The sequence below is a fragment of the Sapajus apella genome, unplaced genomic scaffold, assembly GCF_009761245.1.
Source record: "Sapajus apella isolate SASKATOON/1434 unplaced genomic scaffold, GSC_monkey_1.0 scaffold36, whole genome shotgun sequence".
Classification (NCBI taxonomy): domain Eukaryota; kingdom Metazoa; phylum Chordata; class Mammalia; order Primates; family Cebidae; genus Sapajus; species Sapajus apella.
This window is the reverse complement of record NW_022436976.1, coordinates 363,429-384,535: the sequence shown is the minus strand read 5'-3', so window position 1 is coordinate 384,535 and position 21,107 is coordinate 363,429. Positions and strand designations below refer to the sequence as shown.

Here is a 21,107-nt window from a genome sequence, read left to right as displayed (position 1 = left end):
ATCACAAGAGTTATTTAGATTAAACATGTATGTAAATTAAGTTTGAAGGAGCATTTTCAATATTTATAAGTAAAATTCCAAGTGATAAATAAAATTCCAAGTGACCCTTTCTTTAACTGGCAGCTTTTCTCTTTCTTTGTAAAACATAATATAATGGCTCATTAACAACTGATGGCATCTTAGAGGCTATGTCAAAAATATGTGTGTTCTTAAGTACAAATGGCTTAAAGTCATGAGCCTAAGAAGATTCTAGCTATGAACGACACCTGCCCCTTATTAAAAACCATGGGCAGAAAGTTAAGTATGATTATAGATGATAAAATATTTTCACTCAAAACAAGTTAAACTAGAAGCTGGACTAAACTACCCATACTGACAATAATGGTATACTAAAATTGCCATTTAGTAGGGGGCAATAATTCATGTAAATAACAAGTGTATTCCCCACTCTAAAGAAGTATGACAGTATTTGCTATACAGTAATACACCAAATGACAGTGAATTCACATTCATTAACTACATTTCTGATATCACATATTATATTTTCATTTATCTTAAATAGCTTTATTTTATAAATTCTTAACAGATGGGGCTTTTTTTTTTTTTTTTTTTCTATTTTTTTTTTTTTTTTTTGAGAGATGTAGTCTTGCTCTGTCACCCAGGCTGAAGTGCAGTGGTGTTACCTCCACTCACTGCAACCTCTGCCTCCCGGGTTCAAGGGATTCTTACAACACAGCCTCCCAAGTAGCTGAGACAACAGGTACACGCCATTGTGTCCAGCTAATTTTTGCATTTTTTCTTAGTAGAGATGGAGTTTCACCATGTTGGCCAAGCTGGTCTTGAACTCCTGACCTCAAATGATCTACCTGCCTCAGCCTCTTAAAGCTGGGATTATAGGCATGAGCCATGGTTTTCATTTTTAATTGCTTTCATTCAGATTCAAAAAAGCTAGCTGAATTCTGCTAGATGAGTACATTTGTAATCAGATTAAATTAACATATTTTAATAAATAAATACTAGATTTGAAGAAGATACTCTTAAAAGAATGCTGTATTTGATTCAAATAATTTATATTATGGACTAAACAGGAAATCCTGAAAGCGGAAATTTAGATTTCCCCTGATACTGATGAGAATACCAGCTGAGATGACTTTCACTGGTACACCGCGGTAAATCTTCTTTCTCTGACATAGTTTTAAGATGTGAAAAGAGTTCTTCTGAATGACTTCCATCATTTATAGGCTTCTCCATAAATTCAGTAAATGGATTTATAGGTGGCTTCACAGCAACTTTTCCATATAAGCTGAAAGCTAGGAAATATTTTAGTTATTAAACTTATTTCAATAGAGATTTTTTTGTCATTACTCTCTCCTAAAAAATAAAGGTTATAAGGATGTGTAAAAGAATAATATTTCAAAGACGAAATAAAAATTATAACTGCCACTCATTTTTATACTAATTCAAAATGGTAGCAAAATTGCATAGCACAACCACTCAACAATGGCCAGTTTCCATATACTGTTTCCAAAAGGCCTGATAATTCCTAAATAATGAGTGTAAAAATCTTTATTAGTCTATTTCTTGAAGTATTACAATAATATTTTAATCCAGCAGGACTATAAAACAAATATAAAAACCATGGGTTACCTATAGTCTGTCTTATTAGGTCTACAACATAAGAAATATATGTTATTCATGCCTAGATCTGTAGAAATTTAACTTTCAAAGTACTTGGCAACAATAGCTACAAAGGATATTCGATTGCAAGTAGGCTTTCAAAATTAAACTCATTTACTCCTATTCCCAACTCAATCTGGAATATTCTTGGTGATAATGAAAAGAACAGACAGACGACATTACTTCCAAATTTTACAAATCTGATTGTTTTTACTCACACCTGCAGATGTCACTTTAAAAATGTGAATATTTATGAATATTATTAATTTCTTCAAATTACTCCAATTTAAGTAATGAGTTGGAGTTTTAGCAACCATATGGGCTATATTTTCCCAACTCTAGTAATGTATGGGAATGTGTTCCCCAACTTCATTTTATGTTAACACAAAATCAAGGGTTATATTTAAAGTTTTCTACTTTTTTTCAGATATTTACCTCTTTGTAATTTAGTTTTACATGTCTGTATTACAAAACATATTATATTCAGGAATTTTTAACACTTAAAGTAGAAGTGAAATTACAGGTTGAAGACTATTTGTATTTAATTAGCCATTCGGAAACCTTCCAAAGTGTCGTTAAAATGTATATATTTTATCTGAATGTTCTATATACTGAAGAGACAAATATCTAGCAAACAGGCCAAAGAAGTATGCTTATATTTTTTAAATACCAAAAAAGTAAAGTCCAAAAGGAACTGCCAAATAACCAACAGATAGTCTGATTCCCTTGAATGCTGCAAATATGCAACATCTATCACAAGAGTATGACAATATTTTGAGCTATCTACAGACTAAAAGAATTACAAAAATACAAAATACAATAAAAAAACCAAACCTAAAAGTTAAGAAGAATATGCTTGGGATGAGTCACTGCAATCAAGAGAACTACCATCTACTAATTTGTTCAGTTACAATAGCTATCCCATACAGAACGCAATTGGTACCAATCCTTCACTTGTTTAAACATTTGTCATATTTGTCTCTTGGTAGTCTGGAATCTCAATAAAGAATGTCTTTTCTATATTTTAATCCTCAGCACCTACAAGCCTTGCAAAAGCTAAGCAATAATTTAAGGAAAAGACATAAGGCTTAGAGCTCTTAATGAATATTATGACTAAAGACTGTTTGCCTTTTTTTTTAATTCACCCCTTGATTTATCTTTTCAGGGATCATTAAAAGAAAAATGGTTCCTATATCTGGAATAAAGGTTTAAAACACAATGTAAGGAGATAGAGATTTTCAATTTGTAGAAAGTATTTTACAAGAGACTAGTTTGGTATTGGTATTTTATACAAAACTTTCTAAAGAAAGTTTTATCATAAGATAAAGTCATACAATTTTTCTGCTTCATCACCTATAATTGGTATCTTAAAGGGCAAACAAATAAATAAAATCAATACACTGTAAAAACAGGAATTTAGAATGACTTTGTGCCTAACATTCTAAAATTGTAGCTACATTACTGACTTCTCAACACACAAGGAAAAGAACTATTTCTCTCAGATATTTCCATGAAAATTATCAACAAGTATCTTCTCCAGGATAAATATTGTTCAGAGATTCCAAGGTACTGCTTTTGTGTTGTGATAACAGTATAACAAAAAATATGTGTTGAAAAAAATATAATAATTTTATTTAGCATAAAAAGTCGTACTTTATAAGAAATGCTAGCATTTTATTGGACCAAATGTATTCTTGTATAGAAAAGCAGACATTTTACAATAAAATGTTTTCAATAATGTGGAATATACTGTCAACTGACAAATGTACTGTACTTTTGTACAACTTGTCAGTGGTGACTGAAACGAAGACACATAGTCTGCATACATGCTTAATGATTAAATCCTTTTAACGATAATTTAAAAATTCTTCAAACTGGTGGCTAGGCACGGTGGCTCACACCTGTAATACCAGAACTTTGGGAGGCCAAGGTGGGCACATCACGAAGTCAGGAGATCAAGACCATCTTGGCAAACAGGGTGAAACTCATCTCTACCAAAAATACAAAAATTAGCTTGGTGTGGTGGTGCACGCCTGTGGCCCCAGCTACTCGGGAGGCTAAGGCAGGAGAATTGCTTCAGTCCAGGAGGCAGAGGTTGCAGTGAGCTAAGATCATGCCATTATACTCCAGCTTGGTGACAGAGCAAGACTCCATCTCAAAAAAGAAAAAAAAAATCTTCAAACTGAACTATAGGAGTGACACAACCTATCAAAACCTCTGGGATACAGCAAAGGAGGTGCTAAGAGAAAAATTCACAGCTTTAAATGTCTACATCGAAAAGTCTGAAAGAGCACAAAAAGACAATCTAAGGTCACACCTCAAGAAACCAGAGAAAGAAGAACAAACCTTCTTACCAACCGAAGGCAGGAAATAACCAAGATCAGAGCAGAACTAAATGAAATTGAAACAAATGAAAAAAAATACAAAAGATAAATGAAACAAAAAGCTAGTCCTTTGGAAAAGACAAATAAAATTGATAGACCATTCGCAAGATTAACGAAGAAAAGAAAAGATTCAAATAAGCTCAATTAGAAATGAAACGGGAGATATTACAACTGATACCAGAGAAATACAAAAGATAATTCAGGCTATTGTGAAGACCTTTACACACATAAATTAGAAAACCTAGAGGAGACGGATAAATTCCTGGAAAGATACAGCCCTCCTAGGCTAGATCAGGAAGAAACTAGAAACTGTGGACAGACCAATAACAAGCAGCAAGACTGAAATCATATTTTTTAAATTATCAACAAAAAAAAAGTCCATGGATTCACAGCTGAATTCTACCAGACATTCAAGGAGTAATTGGTACCAATCCTATTGACAATATTCCACAAGACAGAAAAAGAGGGAATCTTCCCTAAATCATTGTATGAACCAGTATTACCCTAATACCAAAACCAGGAAAGGACATAAACAAAAAAGAAAACTATAGACCAATATCCCTGATGAACATAGATGCAAGAATTCTTAACAAAATATTAGCTAACCGAATCCAACAACGTGTCAAAAAGATAATCCACCATGATCTAGTGTGTTTCATACCAGGGATGCAGGGATGGTTTAACATTCACAAGTCAATAAATGTGACACACCACATAAAAAGAATTAAAAACAAAAATCACATGATCATCTCAATAGATGCAGAAAAAGCATTTGACAAAATCCAGCATCACTTTATGATTTAAATCCCCAGCAAAATCAGCATACAAGGGACATACCTCAATGTAATATCATCTATGACAAATCCATAGCCAACATAATACCGAATGGGGAAAAGTTGAAAGCATTCCCCCTGAGAACTGGAACAAGACAAAGATGCCCACTCTCACCACTTGTATTCAGCATATTAATGGAAGTCCTACCCAGAGCAATCAGACAAGAAAAAGAAATAAAGGGCATCCAAATTAGCAAAGAGGAAGTCAAACTGTTGCTGTTTCCTGATGGTATGATTCTATACCTAGAGAACCCTAAGCACTCCTCCAAAAAGCTCCTAGAACTGACAAATTCAGCAAAGTTTCAGGATACAAAATTAATGTACACAAATCAGTAGCACTGCTATACACCAACAGTGACCAAGCTGATAATCAAATCAAGAACTCAGCCACTTTTATAATAGCTGCAAAAATAATACAATACAATACAATACAATACTTAAGAATATACCTAACCAAGGAGGTGAAAGACCTCTGCAAGGAAAACTATAAAACACTGCTGAAAGAAATCATAGATGACACAAACAAATGGAAACACATCCCATGCTCATGGATTGGTCGAATTAATATTGTGAAAAGGGCCATACTATCAAAAGCAATCTACAAATTCAATGCAATTCCCATCAAAATATCACCATCACTCTTCACAAAACTAGAAAAACCAATCCTGAAATTCACATGGAACCAAAAAAGAGCCCACATACCCAAAGCAAGACTAGATGAAAAGACATCACATTATCCAACTTGAAACTATACTATAAGACCATAGTCACCAAAACAGCATGGTACTGGTATAAAAATAGGCACATAGGCCAATGGAACAAAATAGGGAACCCAGAAATAAACTCAAATATTTACAGCCAACTGATCTTTGACACAGCAAGCAAAAACATAAAGTGGGGAAAGGATACCCTATTCAACAAATGGTGCTGGGATAACTGGCAAGCCACATGTACGAGAACAAAACTGGATTCTCATCTCTCACCTTATGCAAAAATCAACTCAAAATGGATCAAAGATTTAAATGGAAGAACTAAAACTATATAAATCTAAGAACTGAAACTACAAAAATTCTAGAAGATAACATCAGAAACACCCTTCTAGACACTGGCTTAGGCAAGGATTTCATGACCAAGAACTCAAAATCAAATGCAATAAAAATAAAGATAAAAGCTGAGACTTAATTAAACTAAAGAGCTTTTGCATGGTAAAAGAAATAGAGTAAACAGACAACCCACAGGGTGGGAGAAAATCTTCACAATCTATACATCTGACAAAGGACTAATATCCAAAACCAACAACAAATTTAAATAAATTAGCAAGAAAAAAATAAATAATCCCATCAAAAAGTGGGCTAAGGACATGAATAGACAATTCTCAAAAGAATATATTCAAATGGCTAACAAACAAAAAAATGCTCAACATCACTAATGATCAGGGAAATACAAATCAAAACCACAATGTGATACCATCTTACTCCCACAAGCACAGTCATAATAAAAAAATTTAAAAATAATAGATGTTGACATGGATGCAGTGAAAAGGGAACACTCGTACACTGTTGGTAGGAATGTAAACTAGTACAACCACTATGGAAAAGAGTGTGGAGATTCCTTAAAGAACTAATAGTAGAATAACCATTTGATCCAGTGATCCCACTACGAGGTATCTACCCAGAGGAAAAGAAATCATTAATATAGAAAAGATACTTGCACATGCGTGTTTATAGCAACACAATGTCCCTCATCAATAAATAAAAAAAAAAACTGAGATATATATATTTTTTCTCAAAAGACTATATGCAAAATCTGGCATCCCTTTATGATTTAAACCCCCAGCAAAATAAGCATACAAGGGACATACCTCAATGTAATAAAAGTCATCTATGACAAACCCATAGTCAACAAATACTGAAAGGGGAAAATTTGAAAGCATTCCCCCTGAGAATCCTATGCTCTCTCTATACATATATAGAAAACCAAACATCATATGTTCTCACTCATAAGGGGGGGGTTAAGCTATGAGGATGCAAAAGCATAAGAATGAATCAATGGACTTTCGAGACTCAGAATGAAAGGGTGGGAAGGGGGTGAGTGATAAAAGACTACAAATTGGATTCAGTGTACACTGCTCAGGTGATGGATGTACCAAAATCTCACAAATCCCTACTAAAGAACTTATTCATGTAACCAAATACCACCTGTTCCCCAAAAATCTATGGAAATAAAAAATTAATCAAGAAATCATTTAAAAATCCTTAAAGATGAGCAATTTTAAAATATTTTTAAATGTTTAAAGATTTAAATTTCCTATAGAGACAATTTTGCCAGTCTATTGTCAACAGGACATGTACTTAAAGCTTTTTCCAGGAGTACTGGTAGGTTATACTGATCCAGCTACATTCACTGAACTAATGTTCCATTTTGGCCAACAGCAAGCATTGGTGGATAACTATTCAGGAACCATGGTCAGAGAAAAAGAAAGATCATGGTCCATGATCTTCCTTAACACTTAGATCAGACTAAGTAAACTAACCAACTTCAGATGAATATGTATTTTAAAACAATCTCTCTGAAGAGAACAGTATATAAATCCTGCAGATTTTGTTTCGCCAAACATAAATTCTTAGAAATTATTCTTAACTTTCATTGTCTTCAAACACAACTTCTACTGAAAAAAAATCACCATGAAATATTCAGCAAGGAACAAAGTAGATGTAGGAATGCTGTTTTCTTCCCCCTACTATTCTGGACACTAGTTTAGTTAAACGTTTACTAGAGAGGTAATTATGTCAAAAAAAAAAAGCGGGTTATTTGTAGGGGGTCCCTGAGCAAGATGGCCAAATAGGAGCAGCTCCCATGCACAGCTCCCAGTGAGATGGTTGCAGTGCAGAAAGCGGATGATTTCCACATTTCCAACTGAGGTACCTGATTCATCTCATTGGGACTAGTTGGACAGTGGGTACAGCCCAAAGAGGGCAAGCCAAAGCAGGGTGGGGGCATCACTTCACCCAGGAAGTGCAAGGACCTGGGGAATTCCCTCACCTAGCCAAGGGAAGCTATTAGGGACTGTTTCCTGCACTCTGGCCCAGATACTGCATTTTTCCCAAGGTCTTCACAACCCAGGAACCAGGAGATTCCCTCTGGTATCTACACAAGTACTGGGGCCCTGGGTTTCCAGCACAAAACTGGCTGGCCATTTGGGCAGAAACCGAGCTAGCTGCAGCATTTTTTTTTCATACCACACTGGTGCCTAGAACACCAGAAAAACGGAACTGTTCATTCCCCTAGAAAGGGGGCTGAAGCCAGGGAGCCAAGTGGTCTGGTTCGGCGAGTCCCACCCCCACAGAAACCAGCAAGCTAAGATACCCTAGCTTAAAATTCTCACAGCCAGCACAGCAGTCTGAGCTCGACCTGGGTCATTCAAGCTCGGTGATGGGAGGAGCATCCACCATTGCTGAGACACTCGAGTAGGCGGTTTCAAACCCACAGTGTAAGCAAACCTGCCAGGAAATCTGAACTGGGTGGAGCTCAACACAGCTTAGCAGCTGCAGGCACTATCTCACTAGTTGTCCTCGCTGGGCAGAGCACCTCTGAAAAAAGGCAGCAGCCCATCAGGGACTTATAAATAAAGCCCCACCTTCCTGGGACAGAACATCTGGGAAAAGGAATGGTAGTAGGTACAGCTTCAGCAGACCTAAATGCCCATGCCTGGCAGCTCTAAAGAGAGCAGTGGATTTCCCAACACAGTGTTTGAGCTCTGATAAGGGACAGACTGCCTCCTCAAGTGGCTCCCTGACCCAGGTGTATCCTGACTGGGAGACACCTTCCAGCAGGGACTGACAGACACGTCACACAGGAGAGCTCTGGCTGGCATCTGGTGGGTACCGCTCTGGGATGAAGCTACCAGAGGAAGGAACAGGCAGCAATCTTTGCTGTTCTGCAGTCTTTGCTGGTGATTCCCAGGGAAGCAGAGTCTGGAGTGGCCCTCCAGCAAACTCCAGCAGACCTGCAACAGAGGGGCCTGACAGCAGGAAAACTAACAGACAGAAAGAAATGATTTCAACATCAACAAAAAGGATGTCCAATCAGAGACTCCATCCAAAGGTCACCAATCTCAAAGACCAAAGGAAGATAAAACCATGAGGATGAGAAGAAACCAAGGCTGAAAGAAAAAGGCTGAAAACTCAAAAAACCAGAACACCTCTTCTCCTTTAAGGGATAACAGCTCCTTGCCAGCAAGGGAACAAAACTGGACAGAGAAAGAGTTTGACAAATTGACAGAAGGAGGCTTCAGAAGGTGGGTATTTACAAACTTCTCTGAGCTAAAGGAACATGTTCTAACCCAGTGCAAGAAAGCTAAGAACCCTGAAAAAAGGTTAGACAAAAAGCTAACTAGAATAACCAGTTTAGAGAACATAAATGACCTGATGGAGCTGAACAACACAGCACAAGAACTTCGTGAAGCATAAACAACTTTCAATAGCTGAATAGATCAAACAGAAGAAAGGATATCAGAAACTGAAGACCAACCCAATGAAATAAAATGAGAAGACAGGATTAGAGAAAAAAGAGTGAAAAGAAATGAACAAAGTCTCCAAGAAATATGAGATTACATGAAAAGACCAAATCTACATTTGATCGGTGTACCTGAAGGTGAAGGGGAGGGTGAAACCAAGTTGGAAAACAATCTTCAAGATATTATCCAGGGGAACTTCCCCAACCTAGCAAGGCAGGCCAACATTCAAATTCAGGAAATACAGAGAATACCACAAAGATACCGCTCGAGAAGAGCAACCCTAAGGCACATAATAGTCAGATTCACCAAAGTTGAAATAAAGGAAAAAATGAAGGGCAGCCAGAGAAAAAGGTCAGGTTACCCACAAAGGGAAGCCCATCAGACTAACAACAGCTCTCTCATCAGAAACCCTACAAGCCAGAAGAGAGTGGGGGCCAATATTCAACACTCTTAAAGAAAAGAATTTTCAACCCAGAATTTCATATCCAGCCAAACTAAGCTTCATGAGCAAAGGAGAAATAAAATCCTTTGCAAATAAGCAAATACTGAGAGATTTTGTCACCACCAGACCTGCCCTACAAGAGCTCCTGAAGGAATCACTAAACATAATGAACAACTGGTACCAGCCACTGCAAAACATACTAAATTGTAAAGACCATCAATGCTAGGAAGAAACTGCATCAACTAAGGGGCAACATAACCAGCTAGCATCATAATGGCAGGATCAAATTCACACATAATATTAACCTTAAATGTAAATGGGCTAAATGCCCCAATTAAAAGACACAGACTTGCAAATTGGATAAAGAGTCAAGACCGATGATTGGTGTGCTGTATTCAGGAGAACCCATCTCACGTGCAAAGACACATATAGGGTCAAATTAAAGGGACAGAGGAAGATTTACCAAGCAAATGGAAGGCAAAAGCAGGGGTTGCAATCCTAGGTTCTGATAAAACTGACTTTAAACCATTAAAGAGCAAAAGAGACAAAGAAGGGCATTACATAATGGTAAAGGAATCAATGAAATAAGAAGAGCTAAATATCCTAAATATATATGCACCCAATGCAGGAGCAGCCAGATTCATAAAACAAGTTCTTAGGGACATACAAAGAGACTTAGACTGCCACACAATAGTAGTGGGAGACTTTAACACCCCACTGTCAATAGTAGACAGATCAACAAAACAGAAAATTAACAAGGATATCCAGGACTTGAACTCAGCTCTGGAAAAGCGGACCTAATAGACATCTACAGAACCCTCCACCCCAAATCAACAAAATGTACATTCTTTGTAGCACCACACTGCACCTATTCTAAAATTGACCACATAAGTGGAAGTAAACCACTCCTCAGCAAATGCAAAAGAACAGAAATCATAACAAACAGTCTCTCAGAACACCGTGCAATCAAATTAGAATGCAGGATTAAGAAACTCTCTCAAAACCACACAACTACATGGAAACTAACAACCTGCTCCTGAATGACTACTGGATTAATAATGAGATGAAGGCAGAAATAAAGATGTTCTCTGAAACCAATGAGAATGAAGACACAACGTACCTGAATCTCTGGGACACGTTTAAAGCAGTGTGTAGAGGGAAATTTATAGCACTAAAAGAGAAAGCAGGAAAGATCTAAAATCGACACTCTAACATCAAAATTAAAAGAAATAGAGAAGCAAGAACAAACAAATTCAAAAGCCAGCAGAAGACAAAAAATAACTAAAATCAGGGCAGAACTGAAGGAGATAGAGACACAAAAACTCCTTAAAAAAAATCAATGAATCCAGGAGCTGGTTTTTTGAAAAGATCAAGATAAATAGGCCACTAGCCAGACTAAAAAAGAAGAAAAGAGAGAAGAATTAAATAGATGCAATAAAAATGATAAAGGCAGTATCACCACCAATCCCACAGAAATGCAAACTACCATCAGAGAATACTATAAACACCTAACACAAATGAAACAGAAAATCTAAAAGAAATGAATATGTTCCTGGACACTTACACCCTCCCAAAACTAAACCAGGAAGAAGTCAAATCCCTGAATAGACTAATAATGAGGTCTGGAATTGAGAGAGCAATTAATAGCCTACCAACCAAAAAAAGTCGAGGACCAGACGGTTTCACAGCTGAATTCTACCAGAGGTACAAAGAGGAGCTGGTACCATTCCTTCTGAAACCATTCCAAACAACAGAAAAAGAGGGAATCTTCCCTAACTCATCTTATGAGACCAACATCATCCTGATACAAAAACCTGGAAAAGATACAACTAAAAAAGAAAACTTCAGGCCAATATCCCTGATGAACATCGATACAAAAATTCTCAATAAAATACTGGCAAATTGAATCCAACAGCACATCAAGAAGCTTATCCATCATGATCAAGTTGACTTCATCCTTGGGATACAAGGCTGGTTCAACTTACACAAATCAATAAACATAATTCATCACATAAACAAAACAAAAGACAAAAACCATATGATCATCTCAATAGATGCAGAAAAGGCCTTCGATAAAATCAACAACCTTTATACTAAAAACTCTCAATAAACTAGGTATTGATGGAACATATCTCAAAATAATAGGAGCTATTATGACAAACCCACTGCCAATATCATAGGGAATGCATGATTCCCAATTTTCAAAGCGAATGCTTCCAGGTTTTTAAGGGGCAAAACCTGGAAGCAATCCCTTTGAAAATCGGTACAAGACAAGGATGCCCTCTCTCACCACTCCCATTCAACATAGTATTGGAAGTTCCGGCCAGGACAATCAGGCAAGAGGAAGAAATAAAGGGTATTCAATTAGGAAAAGAGAAAGTCAAACTGTCTCTATTTGCGGATGATGTGATTGTATATTTAGAAGACCCCATTGTCTCAGCCCCAAATCTCCTTAAGCTGATAAGCAACTTCAGCAAAATCTCAGAATACAAAATCATTGTGCAAAAATCACAAGTATCCCTGTACACCAATAACAGACAGAGAGCCAAATCATGAGTGAACTCCCATTCACAATTGCTACAAAGAGAATAAAATACCTAGAAATACAACTTGCAAGGGATGTGAAGGACCTCTTCAAAGAGAACTACAAACCACTGCTCAAGGAAATAAGAGAGGACACAAACACATGGAGAAACATTCCATGCTCACGGGTAGGAAGAAACAATACCATGAAAATGGCCATATTGCCCAAAGTAACCTATAGATTCAATGCTATCCTCATCAAGCTACCACTAGCTTTCTTCACAGAATTGGAAAAAAACTACCTTAAATGTCATATGGACTCAAAAAAGAGCCTACATAGCCATGATGATTCCAAGCAAAAAAAAAAAAACAACAACAAAAAAGAACAAAGCTGGAGGCATCAAGGTACCTGACTTCAAATCATACTATAAGGCTACAGTAACCAAAACAGCATGGTACTGGTATCAAAACAGAGATATAGACCAATGGAACAGAACAGAGACCTCAGAAATAATGCCACACAGCTACAACCATCTGATCTTTGACAAACCTGACAAAAACAAGCAATGTGGAAAGGATTCCCTATTTAATAAATGCTGCTTGGAAAACTGGCTAGTCATATGCAGAAAGCTTAAATTGGATTCCTTCCTTACACCTTATACAAAAATTAACTCCGGATGGATTAAAGGTTTAAACATAAGACCTAAAACCATAAAAACCCTAGAAGAAAACCTAGGCAATACCATTCAAGACATAGGCATGGGCAAAGATTTCATGACTAAAACAACAAAAGCAATGGCAACAAAAGCCAATATAGACAAACGGGATCTAATGAGACTAAAGAGCTTCTGCACAGCAAAATAAAATATCAGAGTGAACAGGCAACCTACAGAATGGGAGAAAACTTTTGCAGTCTACCCATCTGACAAAGGGCTAATATCCAGAATCTACAAAGAACTTAAATAAAATTTACAGGAAAAAAACAACCCCGTCAAAAAGTAGGCAAAGAATATGAACAGACATTTCTCAAAAGGAGAAATGTATGCAGTCACAAACATACGAAAAAAAATCTCATCATCACTAGTCATTAGAGAAATGCAAATTAAAACCACACGGAGATACATTCTCACACCAGTTAGAATGGCAATCATTAAAAAATCAGGAAACAACAGATGCTGGAGAGGATGTGGAGAAATAGGAATGGTTTTACACTGTTGGTCGGAGTGTAAGTTCAACCATTGTGGAAGACAGTGTGGCAATACCTCAAGGATCCAGAACTAGAAATACCATCTGACCCAGCAATCCCATTACTAGGTATATACCCAAAGAATTATAAATTGTTCTATTATAAAGACACATGCACACGTATGTTCATTGCAGCACTGTTCACAATAGCAACCCAAATGCCCATCAATGTTAGACTGGATAAAGAAAATGTGGCACATATATACGATGGAATACTATGCAGCCATAAAAAAGGATGAGTTCATGTCCTTTGCAGGGACACGGATGAAGCTGGAAACCATCATTCTCAGCAAACTAACACAAGAACAGAAAATCAAACACTGCATGTTCTCACTCATAAGTGGGAGCTGAACAAAGAACACATGGACACGGAGGCGGGGAGATCACACACCAGGGACTATCAGGGGCTGCAGGCTAGGAGAAGGATAGCATTAGAAGAAATACCTAACATAGATGATAGGGTGATAGATGCAGCCAAACATCATGGCACATGTATACCTATGTAACAAACCTGCATGATCTGCATGCACATGTACCCCAGAACTTAAAGTACAATTAAAAAAAAAAAGTGTAGGAAACTTGGAAACAGGCAAAAAGCTGGAAAATAAATCTTATGGGTAAAAGCTATCAAAATGGAAAAAACATTTTCTGATACAGAGAGATTAGATTAGATGACAAATTAGCTAATGCTTCTCTCCAATGAATAAAGAAGGATGTATATTTAAAAGATAGGCTACAGATTGGATAATAAAGGGGGAAGAGTTGAGAGCAAGAGTGACTGGTCTGTAAACACAGGGCATGTACTTCAAAGCCAACATCCCATTTCCTTCTCAAAGTATTGCCCTGATTTTTCTAGCCCACCAAGAACTCTAAACAACATTAATTTCAGAATCATATAGTTTAGAATTTAATTGCTCCATAAATGCTCATATTTCAGTTTCCTTTTAAACTTGCTACTGTGAGGACAAATATACACATCACTTTCTGCCCTAAAAAATTACCTAACACAGTGGGGAGCATAGATTAGGCTCTCAAATATAAGTTAGGGTGACTAAATTATTTATTGTTTAAATCTGGACACTTTTGAGATGTAGGGGCCCCAGATAGAGCCTAATTACCCAGAAAAACACTGTGACAAAAATGTTCAGAATATTGTCTAATCCCAAATAAAGTCAGCATCCTTTACCAGATGTTTATAAAGGATATTCATCCCTTTCCTTCAACATGATAACTGTTGCCATTTACTGAGCAGAGCATTGACTGACCTTATAAACAACATCTCACAAAAAAGGTTGCTATTAAAAAGCTATAAATAAGGAAATTAAATCTCAGAGGGGTTAAATAGCCTGCCCAAGATTACAAGTAAGGAATTGGTGGAACTCAGTTTTTAATTAAAAGATCTACAAAGCAAAACCACACAAACTTGCCTTAATTCAGTCAGATTTTAACACTCATAAATTCAATTTAGATTCAAGAGATGAAAACTGTTCTGGACAAGAAAATGAGTAATGAATAAGATTAAGCTACCTAAATTAAGCACAGACTACAACTCTAAAGAGAGCAGACTGCGACCAGATCACTAAAATCCATTGTCTTAAAATCTGTCACAGGGAACTTTTAGGACAGAAAAACTATACTATAAATACACATCCATTGTGAAGTTAGCAGATAAAAATGAGAAGCAAAAAACAGATCATAAACATGATGACATTCTTACTATAAGCTGAAGAATATCAAACTAATTTCAAAAGCAGACAGATTTTCTGCGGTTTGTTCCTTTAACCATAACTAAGTTGCACTTAAAACTCCAAGAACAATTCGTTCAAAAACACTTGAAATCGTTCTACGCATTGGGTAATGAAGAAACTCTGTTCGAAATAGGCTTTATCCCCAACAGCAGCCCCAGTATGGTTATTCTCAGTAAACAAGCACCACCACTCACTAACCACCTATCTTTCGTGCCACCTTAATGGCCCTGCGTTTACTTAATCTCCTGTTACAACTACCCCCAAAGTGATGATTATTGTTTCCATTTTACAGTTATCAGTAAGGAAGCCAGGAAGGTTAAATGACCTAGACAAGGCCACACAGCTGGCTCAGTGGCAGAGCCGGGACTGAACGCACGTTGGCCTTTAGCACTCTCCACAAACCTAGGCCAATCCCGCACTACAGGGGTCGCCTATACGGTCTGGAACCTAGAGGACTCCTGGGAAGGAATTATTTACTGAGGATTCTTGGAATATGCCTCACTTAGGAGGCCCCAAGGGCTTCCCACAATCTGATAGATAACATGATGGGCGCTTAAAAGCCAACCCAATGACTAAGAGAGCACTATTTCTGAAAGAAACACAACCATATCCAGGAACGGCCCGGTCAGGACTTCGTTCTGGACAAGTCCACCTCACGTTAACATCTGCCCTGATGTCCCAAGGACCACACCCTTCCTAGGAGTGTGTCTCCACGCCCTTTTCCCAGGCCGCGTAGTCAGCCTGAGGAGGTGGAAGGTTTGCGCGGAAGAGGCTGGGTGGGCGCGAGAGCCCTTTACTTCCGGTACCCACCACTGCCCTCACCTCCAGACCTCCCAGGGCTGCCCGAGGTAGACGCCCAGGCGTAGCTAAGCTCTCTACAGTCATCCCCAACCCAAAGGCCCTGCCTCTGTGTCAGCAAGTCGCCCTGACGTCAGCTCGTCGTCGCCGCGCTATAGAAACGATTAGAGGCGCCACAGCGGCTGAAGTGGAAACCCTGGCAATCCTACCTGTGCTCTGGGTCGGCTAGGAGGGAGCGAGACGCAAGGGGCACTACAGTGGGTACACTAGGAAGGCAGGCAAGGGACGCGAGGTGAGAAGCAGGCGAATTCCTAGACAGGCTTGCCGCGGAAGAGTCCCTGCAAGTGGAACAAAAGCGCAGCTAGTAACCGGCTAGTGGCTTCTCTGGCAACGGCGGCCCGCCCCCTCCCGTCAGGCCCGCAGCCGGCTGCTGATTGGCCGGGGTTAGGGACCGGGCGCAGTGCCTGTAGCTATTGGCGAGTGTGAGGGGCGGGGCAAGGAGGGCAGCCTTGTGTCTGTCTGATTCTCGGGTAAACCTTTTTTTTAAAGCGTTTGTTTCTAGAAAAGGACAGCACTTGTGTACATTACCGAAAATCATAACTGAGCCCAACTAGAAAAGGAAATAAAACCAATTCCGAGTTTTCTGGCGCTTGGCCTGGATGTGCCCTGCTTTTGCTTTTTAAGGGGGAGATTAGAAAAACTGAAGGCAACTGCGACCGGAAGAAACCTCTTTTCAAATATATAGTAGTATTTTTAGCTGAGATACCTTCCTGAGTCTCAGGCTTTTTCCTGTTAAATGAGGGAGGCTGAGTTCTCCAGGGTGATTTCAAGGTCTCAGATTCTTTCGTATCTGCGGCTACAGAGAGCTGGTCTGGTTTATAAAGTCCTGAACAAGCAAACAAGATTTTATTTGGAAAAATAAACTTTATTCAACGCCTCTACTTAATGTTCATGTTAAGAATTGTACACCAACATTTAAAGTCACAAGCAGAGCAACTGTCAACTGGAGCAGTAACCATGTCACGCTGCTGCCTAGTAATTGGTTTTACTGAAGCACTCCAGCAATGCTTTTCTCCCAGTACTGTAATTCTCCCTTTCATAATTTAAAGCAGGAGACAGAATGAATACATTTTCAGTAAAGGGCCAGTGATATGGTTAGGCTTAGAGTCCCCACCCACATGTCATCTTGAATTGTAATCCCCTTAATGCCCACGTGTCAAGAGAGAGACCAGGTGGAGGTAATTGAATCATGGCGGTAGTCATGCTGTTCTCATGATAGTGAGTTCTCAAGCGATCTGATGGCTTTGTTAGGGGCTCTTCCCCCTCCACTGGGCACTTTTCATTTCTGTGACCTTATGAAGAAGGCGCCTGGCTTCCCCATCACCTTCTGCTATGATTCTAAGTTTCCTGAGGCTTCCCCAGCCATGCTGAACTGTAAGTCAATTAAACCCCTTTCCTTTATAAATTACTCAGTCTCCAGCAATTCTTTATAGCAGTATGAAAATGGACTAATACAGCCAGATAGTAAATATTTTATTAGTAGATTTGCAGGTCATATGGTCTCTGTGATACTATTTAACTCTGCTTTTGTTGTACCAAGAAAAGCCATAGATGATACATAAACGTAAACATATGAACTCACTAGTGGTACATTTGTGTGTAGGATGCAACACTACAGTGTTGGATAGAAATTGTGATTTCCACCTTCATGGCAACAAATAGGTACTATAATGTAAAAATAGCAAACAGTGAAATAGAATAAAGATACTTGAATACAAATAATACTTCAAAATTAAAAAGCAACATTTTAGATAACCTTCTGTTTGCACAGGACAAACAAGATTAAATGAAAATGTAGTGAGAATCACCACCTTTACACCTTTGCAGTCTTTAATAGTGCCACTAATCACGGGAATTCCCCTAGGACTATGGTATTGCCTTTGGTTTAATCTTTGTAGAAAAGGACAGTTCCAAAGGCTTCCACTTTGTTTTCCTATTATAATAGCCATAAGTCAAAAAGCCAATGTCAAGATGCTGTAAATCTCCATTAAGGTGATTACACGAAAGTCTCTTCATTGGTTCTGGTAAAATTTTTTGTTTTACAAATTAAGTAGAATCTTAGTAGGCTCTCCATTTCAATTTCTAGGGACACTGATTAATTATCAACTGCTAAAGATCCCGTCTAGTCAAATGACATGATAGGTGATAGGTCCTGCTGATATCATAGTAACTGCAGATATCTCATCTCTGATGGCTCCGGGGTATCCCTTGGCCTCTGTCACTTTAGGATCTTATATTTCTATTAGGGAATTAGGAGTTTCATGCAATGGCAGCATCTTCATCCCTGGGCTTATAGAATAGCAGCTACAGAGCTTTTAAAGGATTCTGGCATTCCCTATATTTTCTCAATGCTTTAGTAAAAAGAAGGTCCTTTGACCCTCTCAGAACACCTTTGAAAGGTGATGACGGGGTCACACGTGATAAATCCATTCCTAAAGTACTATTCCGTAAGTCTTTTTAAAAAATCAATACATACTAGATGTACATATTTTCAGGGTACATGGGATAATTGGATACACTTATATGAATGTGTAGTGGTGTAGTGTGTAAAAATCAAATCAGGATAATTAGGATATCCATCACCTTAAATATTTTTATTATGCTATGAACATTCAAATTATTCTCTTCTAGTTATTTTGCAATGTACAATAAATTATTGTTAACTATAGTCACTGTACTTATCTGTCAAACGCTAGGTCTTATTTCTTCTAACTGTATGTCTGCACCCATTAATCAGCCTCTCTTCATTACCCGCTTCCCTAAGTCTTTTAATTCAATCCTGTAAAATCAAGAGATTTCTAACATCTCAACTTTATCTAGTTTCAATCAACCAGCTGAGCAAACACTGACAGCCACTCCCAGATGTTCAAAGCAAGCGTAGTGAATCATGGTCTCTGGTAAATGTATTCATATTAATAATTTGGTCTCATCAAAAATATTCCTTCATCCCTGGTCTGCCAAACTTGGAATTCATTATCATTTTCTATAGGTTTCTGACAATATAAATAAGCAAAATCTTGCACATTTTTTGGTACGAAAGTCTTCTCCCAGGTCAGATCTTTTATTTTTCTCTGGAACATATTGGGATCTAACTTTTGATCTAGATCAGTGGTTCTTGATATTTTTTTTTTTTTTTTGCCACACCAAGAGGGGAGGGCAGGTGTCCTACTGGCATCTAGTGAGTAAAGGCTAGAGATGTTGTTAAACATCCTACAATGCACAGGACATCCTCCACAACAAAATGTCAGTAGTGCTGACATTAAGAAACCCTGGTCCAATATGGAGAATACAAAGACCACCAGCCACCTATGGCTATTTCAAACGTTTGAAATGTGATGGTTCTGAATTAAGATATGTTGTAAATACAAAATACATACATATTGCCTATGAAAAAGAACATAAAATATCTTGATTTTCATACTGAGTATGTTGAAATGATATTTTGGAAGGCAGTTATACTCACCACTATACCACAATGCCACCAGAAATGATATTTTGTATATATTGAGTTAAATAAAATATATTACCAAAATTTAAGCACAACTATTTCTTTTCTATTTTAAAAGTAGATAGTAGAAGATTTTAAATTACATATGTGGCTCACATTATATTTCTACTAGGTGATGTGGTCTAGAGATGTAAAGAAGTGATAACAGTTGAGTTTTGAGAACAATCAGTTCTTCTCAATTGATTCACAAGGTAAATTCCTCAGATGAAGTTCAGAATTTGCAAGGAAGACAAGACTAGCCCCATTAGACAGGAAGGGAGGAGTTCTTCAGAAAGCAAAAAGTTCTGTAATGTCTGTGTATTAAGATAATAGAGCTATCCGAATCCACCCAGCCTCTCTATCACAACTCTAAAGATTCAACTCCTTCCCAATCAATGCCTTAATTTCTCACATAAGAGACCTGATGAGTCTGTTTATTCAACTTACCTTGTAATTTAGGTCTTCACAGAATTAATATTGATTTGGATGTATCATCCCAGCAAGTAATAAAGTTTTAAAGTAATCATAGATGCTCTCTGGGCCTCTGAGCTTATCACATTTTTCCTTAAGCATCCTAGTACAGTCTTAAATCGCAAAATCACCCCACAATCTTTGTATTCTTCATTCCTGTCATTCCCAACAAAGGTGTGTCTTCAGCGACTACTTAATACCTGAGGACTACAGGCCACTTTTAAATTGAGATATAATTTATATTCAATAAAGTACATACATATTAAATATCCAGAGTATGAGTTTTGCCAATTATATAATTATACATGCTCATGAGAATAACTAAAACAAGATTTAGAACATTTATATCAGCCCAAAATGTTTATTTGTATCTGTAGCTTGTCAGTTCACCAAAACTACCCTCATGCCTCTCCCTCCTCCCCTAGCCCACACACACAGAGACCACTACTTTCTAATTCTATGACTAGAGGTTAATGTTGCCTATTCTTTGTGTTCATATAAATGGAATCACACAATATTTATTCCTTTTTGTCCGTCTCTTTTTATTCATATATATATATATATATATATATATATATATAGAGAGAGAGAGAGAGAGAGAGAGAGAGAGAGAGAGAGAGAGAGAGATTTATCCATGTTGTAGGGGTTTGTTTGTTTGTTTTTGTTTGGTTGGGGGTTTTTTTGGCTGAGTAGTTGATAGTATTTGCATCTTTGTCCTCTCCAAATCTCTTGTTGAAATGTAATCCCCAGTGTTGGGGGTGAGGCCTGGTGTGGAAATGCTGGATCATGGGGACATATCCCTCGTAAATGGTTTAGCACCATCCCCTTGGTGAAAAGTGAGTTCTTGGTCTGAATTCATGTAAGAGCTGTTGTTAAAAGTGTGTTGCACCTCTCCAGTCCCAACTCTTTTTCCTGCTCGCATC

General features: G+C 37.7%; 1 protein-coding gene across 9 annotated transcripts in view; it reads right to left on the bottom strand.

Annotated features, from left to right (window-relative positions):
* The window catches only part of ODF2L (outer dense fiber of sperm tails 2 like), a 52,408-nt gene extending 35,830 nt beyond the window's left edge, over positions 1-16,578 (bottom strand). For 4 of the 9 annotated variants that reach the window (XM_032296372.1, XM_032296368.1, XM_032296371.1 and 1 more), the window contains exons 1-2: positions 16,376-16,578; positions 1,139-1,310 (exon numbers count right to left, since the gene is read on the bottom strand). In XM_032296372.1, coding sequence (XP_032152263.1) covers positions 1,139-1,251 — 113 coding nt within the window. In that variant the 5' untranslated portion in view covers positions 1,252-1,310; positions 16,376-16,578. Of the gene's footprint in view, positions 1-1,138; positions 3,580-16,375 lie in introns of those variants that run through there. The other 5 variants (XM_032296375.1, XM_032296376.1, XM_032296373.1 and 2 more) reach the window with 4 other exon arrangements.
* Positions 16,579-21,107: the final 4,529 nt, after the last annotated feature.